This window comes from Cygnus olor, chromosome 3 (assembly GCF_009769625.2).
Source record: "Cygnus olor isolate bCygOlo1 chromosome 3, bCygOlo1.pri.v2, whole genome shotgun sequence".
In the NCBI taxonomy this organism is placed as follows: Eukaryota; Metazoa; Chordata; class Aves; order Anseriformes; family Anatidae; genus Cygnus; species Cygnus olor.
In genome coordinates, this window is record NC_049171.1 from 95,390,579 (window position 1) to 95,409,437 (window position 18,859).

The 18,859-nt window shown below is 37.5% G+C and overlaps 1 protein-coding gene across 1 annotated transcript in view; it reads left to right on the top strand.

Moving 5' to 3' along the window:
- Positions 1-18,859, top strand: part of HAAO (3-hydroxyanthranilate 3,4-dioxygenase) — a 39,649-nt gene continuing 20,790 nt past the window's right edge. Inside the window, exons 1-6 of the mRNA XM_040551539.1 lie at positions 1-264; positions 4,567-4,645; positions 12,849-12,932; positions 14,587-14,693; positions 17,573-17,662; positions 18,432-18,475. Coding sequence (XP_040407473.1) covers positions 35-264; positions 4,567-4,645; positions 12,849-12,932; positions 14,587-14,693; positions 17,573-17,662; positions 18,432-18,475 — 634 coding nt within the window. The 5' untranslated portion in view covers positions 1-34. The remainder of the gene's footprint in view (positions 265-4,566; positions 4,646-12,848; positions 12,933-14,586; positions 14,694-17,572; positions 17,663-18,431; positions 18,476-18,859) is intronic.

The following is an 18,859-nucleotide window of genomic DNA, read 5'->3' on the forward strand; positions in this document are numbered from 1 at the left end:
GCACCAGCACTCTTTGCAAAGTGACCTTTGGCCGATGGACCTGTCCCCTTTGACACTCAAGCCTGAAGACACCTCTTCTACCAACCAATCCCTGAACTGGGGGGATGGAGTCACATGTAGCTTGCTAACGGAGCGAGCACTAGGCAAACTCCATCTTCATCAGAAGTTTCATAGCTGGTGGACCATGGAGCTTCTGGTAAATGTCAGAAAATGGATTGAAGAAAACAAGGCAGCCTTTTTACCTCCTGTGTGCAATAAACTTATGTGAGTAAATGAAGGTTTTGTTTTGTTTTAATTTTGTTCTTAGATATGTAAATATTCTTAGCTACCAGAGGAAGCTGCTAAAATGCATACATGGTAAAGACTAGTAAGGAACCGTAGTTCCTCTCAGGCTACAGCCAGTCATACCACAGTTTTGAAGGACAGGAAGTAACTGAAATCTTTTTGTGGTAACTCTGCAGAAGCTGTGAAGATCAGTTTCAATATGTCTGCCTCAATTCAAAGTCCCTTGTAGGCAATTAGGCTGCTAAGGGACTTTGTGTCATGCCCTTTGACAATAACCTCATAGAAATCTGAGGAGATGGCATTGCATCCATAGACTGTAAGATTTAGCAAATAGATTCATGCTACCATCCTACAACCTGGAACAGCTGCTAGAGCTGCTAAGGGTCATTCCAATATTGCAGAGGAGCTGAATCTGCAGGAGCAATCAAAACTGACAGGATATATCACATGAAGATAAGGAGAATCGAAGGGGAGCAGGGCTGAAAGAGCAGGTTTCCAGGGCATTTCAGAGCTGTCAGGGCAGGGTAGGATGCTCTGTTCAGCATGAGGCTGAAAAGGCAACATTTCGGGGCACTGACTGAGAACTTGGAGCTATGAACTGTATCCTGAATAATTATACAGCGAATATAAGAAAAAAGTGTGTGTATTATGCAGGTTTACAGTATGCATATTGCCAGCGTCAAAGCCCATGAACAAGTTCCAGTGTAAGTGGTCCAATGTGTGGCACATTCTGGTCATGTTACCAAGGATTTCTTTTATCAGTGAACTTGAGGACAATACATTTAGTCCAACACTGCCTCTGTATAAAGGTTTTCATAAGAAAGGATAATGTACCAGAAATTACAGAAGACTGAGTTTTATGAAGAACATAAAAAGCAGGTGTTCTTGCTCTTCTATATTTATTTTTCTTGCATTTGAATTTTAACGACTACAAAAAGCAAAGAATGTGCCTGTTGCCCCTACCCTGCACTGCTACTTCTAATCAAAAGCTGATTGGGCACTACTGTAGCAGTGGCAGTGATATTAATTTCCATTCAAAGCTGCAAGAGTTTGCTTTTCAAAGTAATGGTTGCAAGACAAAAATAAGGTAAGAGGTACATCCTTAGCAAGATGTCTCTGTTGAAACTACAGTTTATGTTCTAAATGAGAAATTATGAAACTTGAATCACTGCAATAGTTTCACAGTGGGAAAGAGAAGAAAATGTCTTTTTACAAGTGCTTTCATTTATTTCATTTTGGGAATGGATTTAGGAAGCATAAAAGCATAGCTATTTCTAAAGCTTACCAATGACAGTGGTAAAGCTTTAGTATTTTAGAGCATGTGAAATATTCATTTTTTCATTCTTCATCAGTAAGATTAACCTTTTTGTTATTACTGCACTATTCTGCACAGCCTACCAGCAGCTCTGTGTAATTCTGAAGTAGCTCTGGAATATGAGGTCTGTCAGAGGTCAGAAAGTTACACGTATCCCTAAGTAGTTGGTGTTGATAAGTCTCCCCCATAAACACTGCAAGAAGCTAGAGTGAAACAAGGAACATTTTTTTCATGATAAAGTTTGCATAGATTAAAAAAAAAAATAAAAATCAATTTCTCCATTGAAGCTTCAGCCTGTGGAGGAGGAGAGAAAAACCATGTACTATATAGATTCTGAGTTTCTCACCACCTGCTCCTAGTGATATCTACATTTTTTTTTTTTGGATTTTCCAAAAAAGCTTTAGGCAGTTTTCCAAGATGTGACTAATAGATTTCCAAGATTGTTTTCAAAGGCTATGATACTTTATGTGCCGAGTGCAGATGTGTAAAGAAATCTTCTCACTGCCTTCTACGCCGCAAGAAGGCAAACACCTTAAAAAAATTAAGTAACTTATGATCCTAAGTTTCAAAAGAGAATTAAAGGTTAAAATCTAGGTCTTACAGTGTACCAGTAGGACTTCCCATCTATAAATTTGTTACAGCTTTCAGACTTTTATTCAGTTATGTTCCACACAATTGTGATGATCGAAAGTTTTAAGTACCTATATGGGATTTCAAAACAAAACCTCAGTTACTGAATCTTCATCTGCTTAGAGTTTTGCCGGAGTCAAGAAAACAATGTGATGTAAGAGCTACAATTTAATTATATATATTTTAATTACGCTGTCTTGCAAGCTTAAATACTTTTTAACCTCAAGGAACAATTAGTGCAAAATCAGAACCCTTGTGATAGCTGATTTTTACAGGGTTGCTAAGGCACTTTTAAAGCTTTTCTTTGAGTTCAGAATATGATACTTACTGTAAGGAGACCTCATTACGGTCATGGAGTATCTCATTCTTCGTGGTCTTGAGACATTTTCAAAAGGTTGCCTGCTGGTCATATTTTCTTTATGTGATTAGGAAGAAAAATATAAGGGTATGTAAAACTTAATAGGCCATTGATTTGCAGCTCATTCTAAAAATAATGCAATCAAGTAATTTCCACACTCCTGTAACCTTTATGATACTGAAACCGCATTAACTATCTCCCAGACGGTCTTAGCTGAACTTCCTTTTCTTTCTTATGATTTCTCTTATTTCAATGCAATTATATTAACTGGACAACTTTATTTAGCAGTGTGGACAAACAAACCTCGTTGAATTCCTGCTTGTATTTGATAGTTAGAGTTTTTTGATAGTGCCATTATATAACTCTTAATGATAGCAAGAATTAACCCATTGTTGCCAGTTTATTATGCAAAACCCAGCTAAATCCATAGGGTACCAGAATTGATGTTAGATTTGCTAAACAGTTTTAAAAAAATGTTAAGGAACAATGGTTTTGAGAGAAATAGTTTCCCTTTTAATTATTGAACTAATAAAATTAATCATTTGAATCAAATTCAATGGGTTTCTGTAAAAATTAATTAATCTTAAAAGTAGGCTACAAGATGCACATAGATCATATTTCTCTTATTCTTCAGAGTTGCTTTGAATTTATTTCATGAATAATTAGCTATGTTTTTTACTGTTTTGGTCTTCCTACCCTTCTCTAGTGGAAGGGTTCATTAATACAGAAGTATTTCAGCATGTCCTTGAAAACAAGTATTAAATCTGCCTGATACAGCCAGTTCTGATTTCAGTTCCTTATTTTAAGATATTGGCATGAAGCCAGGAGCTGTAATGTGTACAAGTTCCTATGGTGAGAATAGTAAATTTAAGTATTGTAATCTAATTTATTTCTTTAGATTTTAATTTGATCAAGGAATAGTTTGTCACAATTGTTATTTCTGCTTTACTAATCCTTACTGTGGTGTTCTTTATAATTTAACTTCTCTTCAAAGCAAGCATGATATAAGTACCAGATCACATAGATATGTTCAGCAATTCAGAATAGTTTGGTTTCTCTCAATTAAGGCTTTGAAGTGCTGACACAGAGGCACGTATTTCTTTCCTGAATTGCAGGAGAGCATAGTCCTGCTGGTTCTGTATTACTGGGATCTCCAGTTAGCTCAAGTATTTCCTCATTGAAAAGTAGAGGTCAACACCCTTCAGCTCACACATCAAAGAGAGCTTAAGGATAAATTCTGAATCACAGTTAACAATTCTGGTTTATAGTGTTGTTTTTTTTTTCCCCACACATAGGAAATGGAAAACTGCTACCTTACCTCTTTATTAATATACGCGTACTGATAGATAATTGGGGTTCTATCTATTCTTTGTGACAGCTGAGAAAAGAGCTCGCTGAGGCTCTTACAAGGGACAGAATTAAGATAAAGGACCTGAATCTCTTTTTTCTGAATCAACCACAGCCACAAAGAAACCATTGTAATGTTGTTCCACCTCAGCAAAACCGATATAAATAGAAGAGAAATTAGCTGATAATTCCTACCATCAGAATCTCTAGTAATTCTGCCACTGGGAACCAAGTATGATTTTACCTTTATTAAGCTTAAAAAGAGATTACCTTTACAGAATCCTGAATTAATCAAATCACATTGAGACAGCATTTTTCCTGTCTTTCCTGTCTCTTACATATCATTCTTTGTCTTTACATTTCAAAGCTCTTTCCACTGTTGGTAAGTATCTTGGTTACCTTTTCACAGCTGGAGGAAACACCAGGTGGGAAGTAGATGGCCTCAGGTCATCCAGCAGGCCAGTGGCAGAGCAGGAAGATGCATCTAGGTCTTTTCTCTCATTCTGGTTACTACTTGTCACTTGCTATTGTTTCATTGACTCGCTGTAGTCAAAGCATTAAAAAAAAAAATCCATGAAATAAGGGAAACCACGTATAGAGGTAGCTTTAAATTGTCACTTTTCTTTTCTAGGCATCGACATCAATTGAATGTGATGTTTGTTGGAGGACCAAATGAAAGGAAGGATTATCATATTGAAGAAGGAGAAGAGGTAACCTATAGGTTGTTTTAATTGATCTGTATGGTTATAATGCAGCTACATTTGAAGCTACAGAAGCCTAGCAATGCCAGGCTCTGTGGGGTTGTACTTACTAGATCTATTCAAAGACTTGAGCAGAATTATGCACCTGAACCATAAACCATCTGTTCATTTCCTTTTAAACAAACTACGTGATGAGATCAGATCTATTTTGCTATAGTTCATTTCCAACAGGAAACTACAGAAAGTACTCTTACACATCAAAATGTGTCACATCAATATTTTGGAATGAAACTTTAGAAAGGTACGAATATTTTTAAAGTGATATTTTGTTACAGAGTATCAGTTTATATTTCAAAAATAATTTTGAAATTCAAAAATCAATATTATTTTCAGAAAAAAATAATAATTTCAAGCCAGTGGACTCTGTGAAAGATAACAGCATATTCTACTTTCATTCATATTTTGAAGGATAAAGAATATCCTGCGGAATATGCTCTTTTCCCAAAGAAAGAGATCTGTGGGTTCTAACTGATGTCATGTTGACTATGAGCCAGCAGTGTGTCCTCTGGCAGCCAGGAGAACCAACCATACTCTGGGGTGCATCAGGCACAGCACTGCCAGCCAGTCCAGGGAAGGGATTGTCCCACTCTGCTCTGTGCTGGTGCGGCCTCACCTCAAGTACTATGTGCAGTTTTGGGCCCCACAATATAAGAAGGACATAAAACTGTTAGAGAGTGTCCAAAGGAGGGCTATAAAGGTGATGAAAGGCCTAGAGGGGAAGATGTATGAGGGACAACTGAGGTCCCTTGGTTTGTTCAGCCTAGCAGAGCAGGCTGAGGGGAGGCCTCATGGCAGCCTGCAGCTCCCTCACGAGGGGAGCGGAGGGGCAGGCGCTGAGCTCTGCTCTCTGGGGACAGAGACAGGACCCGAGGGAACGGCATGGAGCTGGGACAGGGGAGGGTGAGGCTGGGTGTTAGGGAGAGGTTCTGCACCCAGAGGGTGGTCAGGCACTGGGACAGGCTCCCCAGGGCAGTAGTCACAGCCCTAAGCCTACCAGAGTTCAAGAACTATTTGGACAAAGATCTCAGACAAAGCTCTGGGTGGTCCTTGGGGGACCCATGAGTTGGTTTCCATGATCCTTGTGGGTCCCTTCCAACTCAGGATATCCAATGGTTCTATGAGAATAGAATCTCTCCATATTTTTCAAATCAGTCCCCCTCTCTGACATCTTCTGTATCGAAACAAAGCCATCCAACTCAAAGCTTTGAGTTGTGAGAAGTTGTTGGGCCAAGTGCAGAATATAGGAAGAAAAGGTAGAAACCTATCAAAATTGTAACATGGGTCTCACAGCCTGCCCTTGCCTGTGGGCACAGCCATGTCTGGTAAGGCACCGGGCTACCCACCACGCTCAGGATATCCCTTTTCGTCAGCTGTACCATGCCAGCAGGTCCCTCAGGGTGGGAAGCATGGAGGGCAGACCTCAGGGCAGCGCAGTACAAAGCAGTTGTCACTGACCAGAGGAATTTAGCATCCAGCACGTATTTGACAAGGAAATTCCAGAGATACTTAGTTGGGGAAAACAAAGTGTGGTTTTGTCAACACAATTGCGTCCTTGGGAAAGGATTAACCACATCTGTAGCATGACTGCTCAGAAAGCACTGAAAAGAATATCACATCTATTTAGCATGTTTTTAAGCGTTATGTGTTAGATTAACAAAGTGAATTTTGTTAAGGTCAGTGACATTAAGTTTCTACCAAGCATAAACTAAATGTAGGTATGGAAATGAATGAGTCCAAATAATTTTTTCCTGCAACTTAACAAAATTGTTTTTATACAATTAACTTATTTTCGTGCTCTGAAGAATGTGCAAGAGGCATATACTAAGAGCAAAACAGGAAAAAAAAAAAAAAAGCTAAAGTTTAACTGAAATAACAGTCTGCACTAAAGTGTTAAATATCACAGAATCACAGACTGGTTTGTGTTGAAAGGGACCTTAAAGATCACCTAGTTCCAACCTCCCTCCCACGGGTAGGGATACCTTCCAACTGTGAGGTATATAAATACGATATATTTATTTCTCTTTTTTATGATCTTGTTTCTCTCTGCATCTCCCAGTTTATGCTAGATTGTCTGTGGTCCCTGACTAGTTTCTGTCCTGTCGCGTTTTAAAAATTTCTTTTCTTCTTCCCATAAAACAAAAGTCAGATGAATATCATTTACATCAGTTTTTTTTTTTTTTTCTTCAAGATGCTCATGTATTGGAGAATTTGACCAACCTTTAATAAGGGTGACTTATGACTTTCCAACAGCATAAAATTTAGACATATATGTGAAGTCATAATATATATCAATGTGCATAAGTAAATCATTGCTAATTCATCTAGATTGAAGATGTATTAATAACTAAAATTTTCTTTTACATAGCAATTTTTCAACAATTACTTAGTGATAATGAATGGAAATGTAAAATTCCCATCATGGATACCATTTGTGCCCCCGGAACATAGGAGAATTTGCAATATCAGATGGGCCAATTTTGCCCGATTTCACATAGATGCAGTACAGTCCCATGTTGTATTTTACCAAATACATATGCACCTTCCTGTGACCTAATTAATCCTTTAAATTTATGTTTTTCATTTAAAAATTGTGAGAGAGTTTCCTAGTAAAAGGGCATATTCCTAAATAGAATTTGGGATTAAAAACAAAACAAACAAGAAAAGAAGAAAAACCCAAACATTCAAAACAGGTCCTTTATAGTTCTGAGTGATAATTTGAAACCCAAAATAGAGGCATACTGTTAACCAAATCATGAATGCAAAAACTCACAGTCCTCTTCGCAAATGTAGCTGATACTGTTCTACTAGTATTCTGATACCCTCAAAAAAATGGTTTAGAAAAGAAAGTTAACTTTAGGATTGTTTGTATTTGTTCAGACATGATTTTGTGCCTGTTATCAGACACAGCTTATATTGTGTCCTATGGTACGTGTGCTGTCAGCCTGCAGTTCACAACAGGAAGCAGTTCACATGCAGAGATGAGGGTTTAGGAGCATCCTCCTCCTCCTGAGCTGTTCTCTGCTGGCACCTTTAGTGTGCAGGTGTATCAGAAAAATCGGTTCTAATTATGAGAGGGTCTGGAGATTTGATTTGGAATCCATGGAGACTAAAACAGTGCCCAGTCTCACAAATTTTTTCCTGCTTATCAGGGGTTTCCTAAATCTGTAGCTTGATATCTCGCTCCTTCTAATTTTCCATGCACTACTTATTTGCCAGCCTTCTGCAGAGAAGTACTGTCTCATACCCAGGACATTGTTTTCTATCAGACAGATTTTATAAATGGTAAAATTTAGCTGCACCTTACAAGAGATAAGCTAGTCACATTCTTAGGCTTGAATTTACCACTATGTCATATTCATTCTTTTTCCTGTATTTGCTTTAGGACATACATCTTCTGTTAAAACAGCAAAATGCTGTGAGAAAACATTTGTATAGCTACACAGACAAGACTTTCTTAATATGCGCTAAATAGATTGTGCTATATATACATATCTAGTTTTGTAAGTTTTTATACAAACCCTTCATGAAGTACTAATGAAAAGCTTGTATGGAAAGATTGTAGGGCAGTCCTGACAATGCTCAGCCCCTCGTGGCTGAGGGTCATAGGTGTTTTTCAGGTTCCAGTCCTGGACATAACTTGGTCTCTTGAACTTTTCATCATATGATAGCATTTGTGATGTGAAGAGTTAAGGTGTTCACACAGCTCTCAAAATTCACAGTGTATTTACTGCATTTTTGCTTACTTGCAAAGCCTGAGTAGGGGAAAAGCTATTCTTTTATCTTATTCACCTTATTTCTGGGAATTTATACGATAAGTGAAAGATGAAGGGAACTGTTTGCTTCAAAGGACATTAATGACATATAAAAACCATGATCATAACAAAGCTTAACTGTAGTAAAATCAGTTTCAGATTTTATTTATTGCACAGTGTGGGCTGCTTTGGGGGAAGGTGAGATATGCTAAATCTAGGATCAGAAAAGTAGTTAGGCTCCCATCTCTTTACCCATTTCAGTCCCCCACTTAAACATAACATCTCCAATAGCTGCCTTTACTTTCATAACAATTCATATTCTCCTCACACCTGATGTTGAGTCTACATATAACAGCGCAGTTCCATGCAGAGAAATTCAAATCAGCCTTTCATCTACCACCTGCAACACAATTGCATTGGCACAATACTGCACTTGGTGTTCAAAGCCCTGCTTCTCATTGTGGCATGAGTGCCTGAAGTTTCTGCTCTTGGCATCTAGGTTGTTTCCAGTGTATGCAGCCATCTACAAACTGATGCAGGCCCACAGGTCGGAGCCCTAACACTGCACTCCTGCAGAGGATTTTCAGAACAGAAACCCCCTCTCCTCTGATCACCTTGGCCAATCCCTTCAGCTTCTTATAGCATATTTACACTTTCTGTTTGGGATACAGTTGTTGTGCTCTGAAAAGCGATAAAAATTTCAAGTCGTATCTGTCACAGCTCGTCTGCATTTCCTAGCCTGAGCTTTGATTTCTCTTTTTCTCCTCCTCACATACACACCACAAGTAGGATTTGGCTCCAGTTTCTGACAAATCTGCTTAAATGAAGCCTGACCCCTTCTTCTAGCTTATGCTGCTCTCCAGGCAGCATGCTTTGGAGAAACTCCCCGAGCAACTTCATTCTCCCTTTAGATTGTATGCGGATAATGGATGCCTAAGGAGCGGGGAAAGTGGCTAGAACGATCATTCCAGTAGGTGGTATTGCAGTGCTTATCTCCCGAGTAAAATTAAGAACACGAGTCTCAGCAAAGCAAGCGAGATCTTTTTGCTCCTTATATTTTAAAAACACATTGATCTGGTGAAAACTCTGAATATTTTAATAAGAAACAAAGCTCATATTAGAAAGCAATAAGAGTGATGATCCCCTTGCATCAGAAAGAGATTGTGTCTTCAGAAATATGTTTGCTGCATAAAATTGTTGGGATGAGTCTTGGCTAGTATTCATGTTTCACAGGTGACATGTAAATGAGCAGAGAAAAAACAAACAGTTTGCTCTGCCTTCCTCATCTATTTGCCTTCCAGACTTCTGATGGCTGAAAAGCCTTGTGATGAGTAAGGGAGAAAATTGTTTTTCTGTGCTCATATAGATCAGTCACTGCTGAAGTCTGGAGAACACCCAGCCTTTACTCCCACTTCAGAATTTGATTTGCTCTTCATATTAATTTAGTACTTAACAATCTGACATGCAATGCAAACCAGGATACGCCAAGTCAGAACCTCATTCCAGAAGTGGCTAAGCAATCCTAAATTCCACTTTCAAAATCAGTGATCAAAGTATACTGCAAACTGTAGATTTCTTTAGAGGCCCATGAATAAATTGTCAGCCAGAAGAGTGCTCACAGAGCTCTGGGCTACTATATCTAGGCAGAGTTTGATATCAAATGTGGATCTAAATTAGCAAGCCATACACTGAACTTCTGAGCATAAAACAGAATCACAGAATGGCTGAGGTTGGAAGGGGCCTCTGAAGATCGTCATCACCCCCCTGCCGAGCAGGATCACCTAGAGCACATCTTGTATTGTACTTGGACTGTGCAAACCAGACAGAAATTCAGCACTGATCCCACTGCCTTTCATCACAGTTTGACACAATGCTATCCAGTTTGAAGCACAATCAAGCACACGCACACACACACCACTACTTCATTACTCATGTGTCTTTTTTTTTTTTTTTTTTTTGGGGGGGGGGGGCGGGCGGGGGGATATGTAGGAAGAGCTTATATTTGCCTGGAATGCAAAGCTTGGTCAGCACTGAGGAAAAAAGGAAAAAGGAAAAAATAAAAAAAGGAAAAAGGAAAAAATAAAAAAAGGAAAAAGGAAAAAATAAAATAAGGAAAAAAAAAGGAAAAAGTCCCAGTAAAATGACAGTATAATACTATATTGGCAAACTGTCCTATGAAACAGGCATGGACTATAACTCACAGAGATGTTAAACATTTGACAGTTTCCTCAATAAAAGTTCAGGGTATAATATAAGGACATCAGTAGATTCAGTAATTACTGCCACTTTAATGCATCACAGTGACATCAGATGATTTATGGAAGCCTAAAGCACTCAGACGTTATTCAAAGAAAAAAAAAGCTTTTTGAAGAACAGACCATAATTTACAATGGTAGGTAGTTCAGACATTAAAAAATATATATATATATATTGACAATGGAACAATGCATAGCCCACCTCCCTCCTCCTTTCCCACTACAAAATAATTCTTTTAATTCAAAATTCAGTGCTGTGTCAAGAATCTTTTCTTGTGACTGCAATGCTCTACTGTTGAGCTGAAAGGCTCCTTTCCACTCCTCAGCCTTCCATTACCAGAAAGATGCTTATCCGTGCAATTTGTACTCACGAGCAGCACAAAACTCTCCTCCTGTTGTTCTTTGCATCATCAACATGTCTGTGCAAGCATTTAGAAACAGTTCCCTCAGTAGCTATAGGGAAGATACCACTCCAAAAGTCGTCATTTCCAAAAAGATCTTTCAATTTCTGCATTGCCGGTGCCATATTACCAATGGCCTGTGTGATAATCCATCAGAACCTTATATTCTTAGATAAGATGGGTCTTTTTTGAAATGGAGGAGAGATCATCTCTCCACCCAAATGACTATGTTGTACAAGGAGCCTGACACGCTCTGTAACGAGGGCTAATATTGCATTTATACAGTCATTCAGTAACACGCAAGAAAATGATATGAAAAGAACACCGGGAAATGGAGTGCAATGAGGATAAGTAACCTGGCAATATGGCCATCCAGACAAGAGTTTAATTTAGCCGTGGTGATCTCCTTGGCACAAGGTGAGCTTTCCACTCATGTAAGAGCTCTCAGCATGAGCTTTTTTCCAGTGCATCTTCAGTTCTCTCCACTGTTTCATTCCCTTGGTAGTGTATTTATTCTTATGTTCGTAAGTGTGTTCCTTGGATTTTCAGACATATATCAATCAATATATCAAAAACTGTGTCAGAAAAAAAAACTGATTTAAAAATTTGATTAAGCTTTTCTAATGGAAAAGGTTTGTTTCAGGGTTTTCATAATACTTGGGTGATTTCTTCTTTCTCTTATTTATATTTCATGAGCTCTTTATTTCCATTTTGCTAAAATTATAGTGAATAACTACAGATAAAATAATTTCCACTGTAGTTCTAACCTTGAGTCAGATTTCAGGCAATTTTAACCTGAATTTCAGCAACTATATGTATTAGTCTGCTTGGTTTCTAGCTACAGCAGACAGAATATGAAAAGTATACAGAAATTGGGCAGAGAGGCAGAATGAGAAAGGTAAAGTTGACTTTTTGAAGTATTATTGCCCATCATTATACAGTACGAGTAAAAATGTGCCCATTATTCCAGGTCAACGACAGACCTGCTTACAGATCATAGGACAGCTCTTCCATGAAGCACAAGGCCAGGTCTGAGCACCTCTGAGCCCTCACAAAGCTACTCTGAAAACAGAACCGTGGAAAGGTCACTGAAGGCAGAATTACAGGTTCAGTAGCCCTGTCCTTATGTAAGCTTAGAACATAATCCTTTTACACACACAGTAGGATGAGGAGCAGCTGTTGCAGGGCTTCAGAGTGACCACAGAAATAAAGCAGAACAGCTTCTAAATGAGCAATTATTCCCACGTGAGAAAGCTCTGTTAAAAGAAAAAAAAAAAAAGTGGGCATGCATATCTGAATTATTTTTGGAAAAGGGGCGCTTAATCTGACTGAATGTAAAAGTGAAGACCCTGATACATCTGAGCTGAAAAACAACAGAAATTAAGCTTTATATGCAGTACAATTAACAGATGTCTCAACCATAAAGTCCTGGCCCTACAAAGTGTAATCCCCAGGATTAAAGACAGTAGAGCAGGGTTCCACTGTGTTTGTGGAAGAGTTCTTCAAGCAATTACAGATCTCTTGTACAGACTGTCATATGTATGCGGATAATGGAAATAATACATATTTCAGAAAATTTTCAAAAGCAATGAAGGTTGGAAGTCTGTTATGTATTGTTAGAAAAAAAGCTGTAAGTATTTGCAAACAGATTGAATGTATTCGTACATACATCCTTTAAAAACAGAATATGAAGTACAGAATGTTTTGGAGCAGTTGACCTATTGCTATTTTCCTATTCCTTCAGCTTTTTTACCAAGTGAAAGGAGACATGTGTTTAAAGATAATTGAAAATGGGAAGCAAAAAGACATTGTCATCCGAGAAGGGGAGGTAAAACACACTTGTTTTTCTGTTATTGTTGTACATAGGTATGCTAAATTTATATTTCATGAAGTATATCAAAATCAATTTATTGCTGCTGTGTAAGAAATGGCATCAGGATTAAAAAATAAATAAGTGCTTGAATGTGCTATAACAAATTCTTTATAAGTAACAGCAAAATACAATACTCTGTCCAACATTTCACAATTTCAGTAAGAGATAAAAATCTGTGGGTACTTGGGATATCCATTCAGACAGCCAAGAAAATACTGAAAGGAGTTCTTACTCCCCTTCATGGCATAGAATCAGCCACGTGAATTCAAGCGAATTAGTCTTTTACTTACACACTGTCAGGTAAATACTGCCCACCCACCCAAACACCACATTAAATAAACTACTTAGAATGTTAGAAGTTAAGAGATTGGGCTATTTTCAGCCTTCTTTAGTCATCACAGCTAGCTTTCACAACCATCATAATACCAGAACAGTTTTTAAAGAGCAATTTATGGACAAAATGTATCCACCTTCATTCAGATGTTTTTCCATGTAGTAGCAGACTTACTAAAGCACAGATTTCAATGCTATTAATGAGCTTGTGACTAGATGTTTTACTTGCTGTTACTACAAGTTATTAGATGTGTCACTACTGCTACTCATTATCATTGTCAAAAGCTTGAACTGCTCTCAGTCTTTGAGAGGATCAAATATTAGATCTAATGGGGTCAGTCTTTAAAGGGAAGGACATGTATTAGACCCAACAGCTTAAAGTCACTAGAAGAAGCATTGTGACAAAGCACAGTCACTAGAAGAAGCATTACGACCTTTTCAATGAAGAAACAGATCTAAACTTTCAGTCTGGTAATAGACTCCACACCTGAGATCTGGGCATTTACCAGAAGCATTAATAAGGAGGAGCACACGATATCTGTAGCGGGAAGACCAACACCAGTCTTGCTCTATCATTCGCTCTGTCCTGCAGACAGTGAAGTTGCAATGACGTGCCCAAACTCAGCTATGAAATCTGTTACACTCAAAAACAGCACATGCTTACCACCTTCCTACATAGTCAAATAGCTGCTAGAAGAAAATTTATTTTCAGGCTTCAGTAATAGGCTTCTCCCAGCCAAATGTTGCCCATTCTCTGTGACTTGCATGAGTAAGTAGCCCCTTGTGTTTGTTAATTAATTCTGGAGAATTCTCCTCATCACACAATCACAGGTCTCACTGTGTTGGAGGGACACACACAGATGATTACGTTAGAAGTCTTCTTGAGCTGACAACAAACTTGCTTTTTATTTCCATTTCTGCTACTGAGAAATTGCAGTAAATTTACAGATTCCAGATAGAGTAACTGGTTAGATTTTCATTTTAATTGTGTCTAGCAACAATGATCAGTCTGGGAGGAGAGCACCTCACTGCAATAAAGGCAATCCTGATTGCTGAATCAATGGTCATCATTCATTGAGAAAGCAAAAAGCAGTATCTGCTTGGCTGTTGGTACCAAATTGAATGCAGCTGCAAGGGAGCAGCACAGATCAACAAGGAGCAGGGGGAAGGTGGGGACAGTGAACAGAGGACTTTGCAGGTTTGGGACAGGAGAAGGATGATACGCAAAACAAAGACCTCCTACCACTGATGCTTTCCCATTTCTTTGTCTGAACAGATGTTTCTCCTACCTGCCAGGATACCTCATTCTCCTCAGAGATACGCAGACACTGTGGGTCTCGTGATTGAGAGGGAAAGATTAAAGACAGAAATTGATGGGCTCAGGTGAAGTATAACTGTTGGCTATTTTATTAGGATACATAATATAGAATTAATTTCTCATGTCAATACAATACTGTATTATACATTTGCAATAATTCAATAGATTCACCCTGGCAATTTTTTACTAGTTTTGTCCACACATGTGTTTATCAATACACAAACAGATCTCATTTAGCATTTGGTTTAGTCTAGCAAGGAACACATTGAGTTATCTTTACAACATGTCCTGTGGTTAGAGCTATCAACCTATATATTGCGTATGAATATCACCTGAAGTTTAAAATCTCAGAGTTTTGTAACAGCACAAATCAAAAGAGATTTTCATATCAGTTCTGGCAAGTAGAACGTTAATTCCTTGGTAGGCACTGAAAACAAAAAGATGAAGAGCAGCTTTCCTGGCAAGTGTGTGGGTAGCTAGAAACAAAAGTCAATTTTCTTAACACTAACCCCTCTACATTGTAAACACCTCTGCCTAGCTTTTATTGCCTTATGAGAACAATGTCTTCAAATAAACAAGAGATTTATTTTCTATTCTAGTGGGAGCAGGACTGAGCCTTGTTCTGTAGCCTTGCAAAATTCATAAGTCTAAGAATGCAAGTCACAGCAGTGATAGCCAAGTTAGAAAAGCTGATTTGTTATTAACTGGATTCAGCTGACCAAAGTGAGTTCGCAGCTACTCACGTAGTTTATAAAGATTTAAAATTGCAGTAATATCTGTAATGTGCTGTTTTGTCCTTTTGTCTACAGTTTTGATTGTTGCATGGGCCATATCAAAACAGGGGAATTTTGAATATGTGAGCTAGAAATATATATATATATATGTGTGTGTGTGTATATATATATGCGTATATATATATACACACACTTTTCAAACAAAGAACTCTAGAGAAAGAAATAGGAAATTAAGAGGAGGATAATTCAGAAAGTCACCTGAATGGATTTGAAGCTGAAGACAAATCCACTTAACTTGAAGCAGCGTTTATCCGTGCACTTTTTTTTATTTTTATTTTCATAGCAGGTCCATAAATCCTGAGCACTGGCATTATTAAAAAAGATATTTTGAGCTAGAAACAATTGGCTAGTGATTCAGAAAATGACGTTCACTTGTAATAAAAGAACATAAGTAGCTGTAGGTAACTTCAAATAAAGTAACCTACCTCATACATGAAGCTTGTGGATGCCATGAGTTACAAAGATACTGAACGGCTTTACAAGGAACCCCAGGTAGATCTAGGGATTTGCACTTTGATATAGTCATCCTTTTGGTGAGAATTTAAACTAATTAGAAGCTACCATATGGTTTGCAGGTGGAAAAAATAATTGGATTAACAAAACACACTCTTAATTGAAAATATCTAATCAAGTACCTGAAAATAAATCACTTAGAGGTGTTTAGTGGCCATGGTTTCACACTGACACGAACAAAGATGCCTGAAGTTTGGGAAGTGAACAATCATGTTGTACTTTTGAAGTGACACTGGCTCTGTGCATGCTCCTGGGAGATGGGATTTACAACCAGAACTTCTGTTCTTGTGAAGCTTCTCACTTCCACCCACCTGCAGCAAAGATTGCTTTGAAGTATGCAGACTCGAGGTCTAATGTTATGTTACCATTACATTATTTACCATGCCTACAAGCTTCAGTCATAAATCAGAGACACTAGCATGCTGATTATTGTGCAAGTGAAGAATAAAGAGCCTGTTTCAGTGTTTCAACCTAGGTAATGATTACATGCCTTGTATTATAATAAAAGTGCACTAACAAAACTTAATCCTATGGCAAACTAAGCCATCTAAGTTTGATTTTAGTTTTTAGATTGTATTCTTTCTTTAACGCCTACCAAGGTGCATATTTCTTCCAACAGAGACATTTATAACATTTCCCTTCTCTGTAGATTCTCAGGTATCCAAAATTTGTGCTCATAGCACAGCTTTTCTTATGTTGGAGGCATTAATAACGTTACTCTCTTCCCAGTACACTCTTTTTGCAAAACTGGAAGAAGTGCAGAGCTCTTAGAAAGTTGCTGGACAATACTAATACGGATATATAAGACAGACATGAATACACAAATACACATATATGCAGAGTATAATCATATAAGCCTTGTTTACCCCTTTAAACCTGAATTCCAGTCACTTTAACCCAAAGGACACAGGTCCTATTTACAATCACTTGTCACTATGAGTGACTGTGCTGGAATATCCCTCCCTTGCCATGTAGTCATTCTTTTTTAATCTGTAGGTAAATTCTATATTTGTCATCCCAGAGACAACAGCTACTTTGTCCTGTTGATCTCAGTACAATTTATTTATTCATTAAGACAAAATAATGCAAGTAAAACACAAAGTGACTTTGCAGAGTGGCAAGCTAAACAACACTTTCCAAATTTATGCAACCAAATTTTTTCAAACACATCCATAAGCCATCTTGTATTCTTATCTGCCCATGCATGAGCAATAAGCAAGAGGACTCTCTTAGAAATGAACATTTATCTAACAGCTGCTTGGAAGCTGTTATTGGAAACTGTATTTGGGGACAGGTATTTTTGTAGTAACCATACCCGAAGTGGGGTTTATTGGTCCCAAAGAGTTATGGCACAAAACAATTTCTAGGATTAAATCTGGAAAGTTTGCGAAAGGAATTTGGTGACTTATCCGTAGTTGATCAGCAGAACTACTAGGCCCTTGACAGAAATTTAAGCACCTCACCAGTCAGCTAATAAGGGAAAAATAAAGCTTCCCTAAATAACCACATTTCAGAATGAAGTACACCACGCTTGAGAATAATACACACTTACATACATCAAGTAGATATTTTATTGAAAAGAATGTGTGATCTGTTAGTTAATAAAAAAAAAATGAATAATGTTTTTACTTTGTCAGGTACTATGTTGGAGAATCAACTAATGTCCTATTTGAAAAGTGGTTTCACTGTGAAGATCTTGGCACTCAACTTACACCAATAATTCAAGAGTAAGCCTTTTTCTGTGTAAATTTTAAAAGACATTTGAAATGATCTAATGGATCTTTATCAGCCTGTGACTTATATACTTCATTTTCTATTTATGCTGCATTTTTCATAGCCTTGTTAGAAGTTAATTGCTGCTCTGTAGATCTTTAATTTTATCTTGTATACCCTAAAATCATTAAATCAGATTTAAAAAAAAAAAAATGTCACCCACTGAAACTTGGAACATACTTTGTGAACAAGTAAGCATACATTTTTGCTAAATACAAAAACTGAATGAAAATTTAAGACTAAATTGATGCTAGGTTAACTAGGTAAAACTCTAAGCTAACTCAGAGCTTTTCACTCTTACTGCTTGCCTTAGTTTAAATACTGTTAATCCATATTATTCATCAATAATCAGGACTGTGGCAAATTTGTTAGATATTGTAAAAAGCAGCTGCTTTCCAGGAAATGTGTGAATGTCATCAATTAACTTATTGATTTGTGAAACGTTTGCTAAATGTGAACTATGATCCAAGTAAACTTGTGCAAGTAGCAAGCAAGGAAAATCAAAATCAGTATAACACCAGAATAGGAAATTTTTTAGTGGCATGAATTTTTGAGGATTTTCAGCCAAACCCTCTGTCAACAAAATAGGGGTAGCCCTGTTGAATATATTTGATAGTAGCTGAGGATCTGGCACAGCTATTTTTTTGCATTGCTGCCTAATCTCTGTTAACCTACAGAACATGAACATAAATTTTTACTCTTGCTTAATGTTTATTATTTCAGGTTTTTCAATTCAAGGCAGTATAAAACTGGAAAACCAAATCCAGGTAATGTAAATTAATTTCAGAATTAGAACAATTCTTATATCTGATTGAACAACAAGGATTCTGTCCACGTAAAATGACTAAGTTTCTGTTTTTCTTTCTCTGTGATGTAAATGAAAATTGTTTGGGGAAGTACTTCCTTTCATTACCCCAACCACAAATAAAATCCATATACATGATTATCAAAAAGAAAAAGCCAAAATCCTGTCTGTTCATGTGAGGACATCACAATGACCTATCAGTTAACTCTACAGTGTGAAACCTCAGTATTTATATTTTTCTTGCATGCGATTCCAGTCTTATATTAAGAAAAAATCATCTCTGACTTTGGAGAATGAGGTTTTAGTGAGTTGGTCCTACACACTATATAGCTACTTGTTCTCCTTT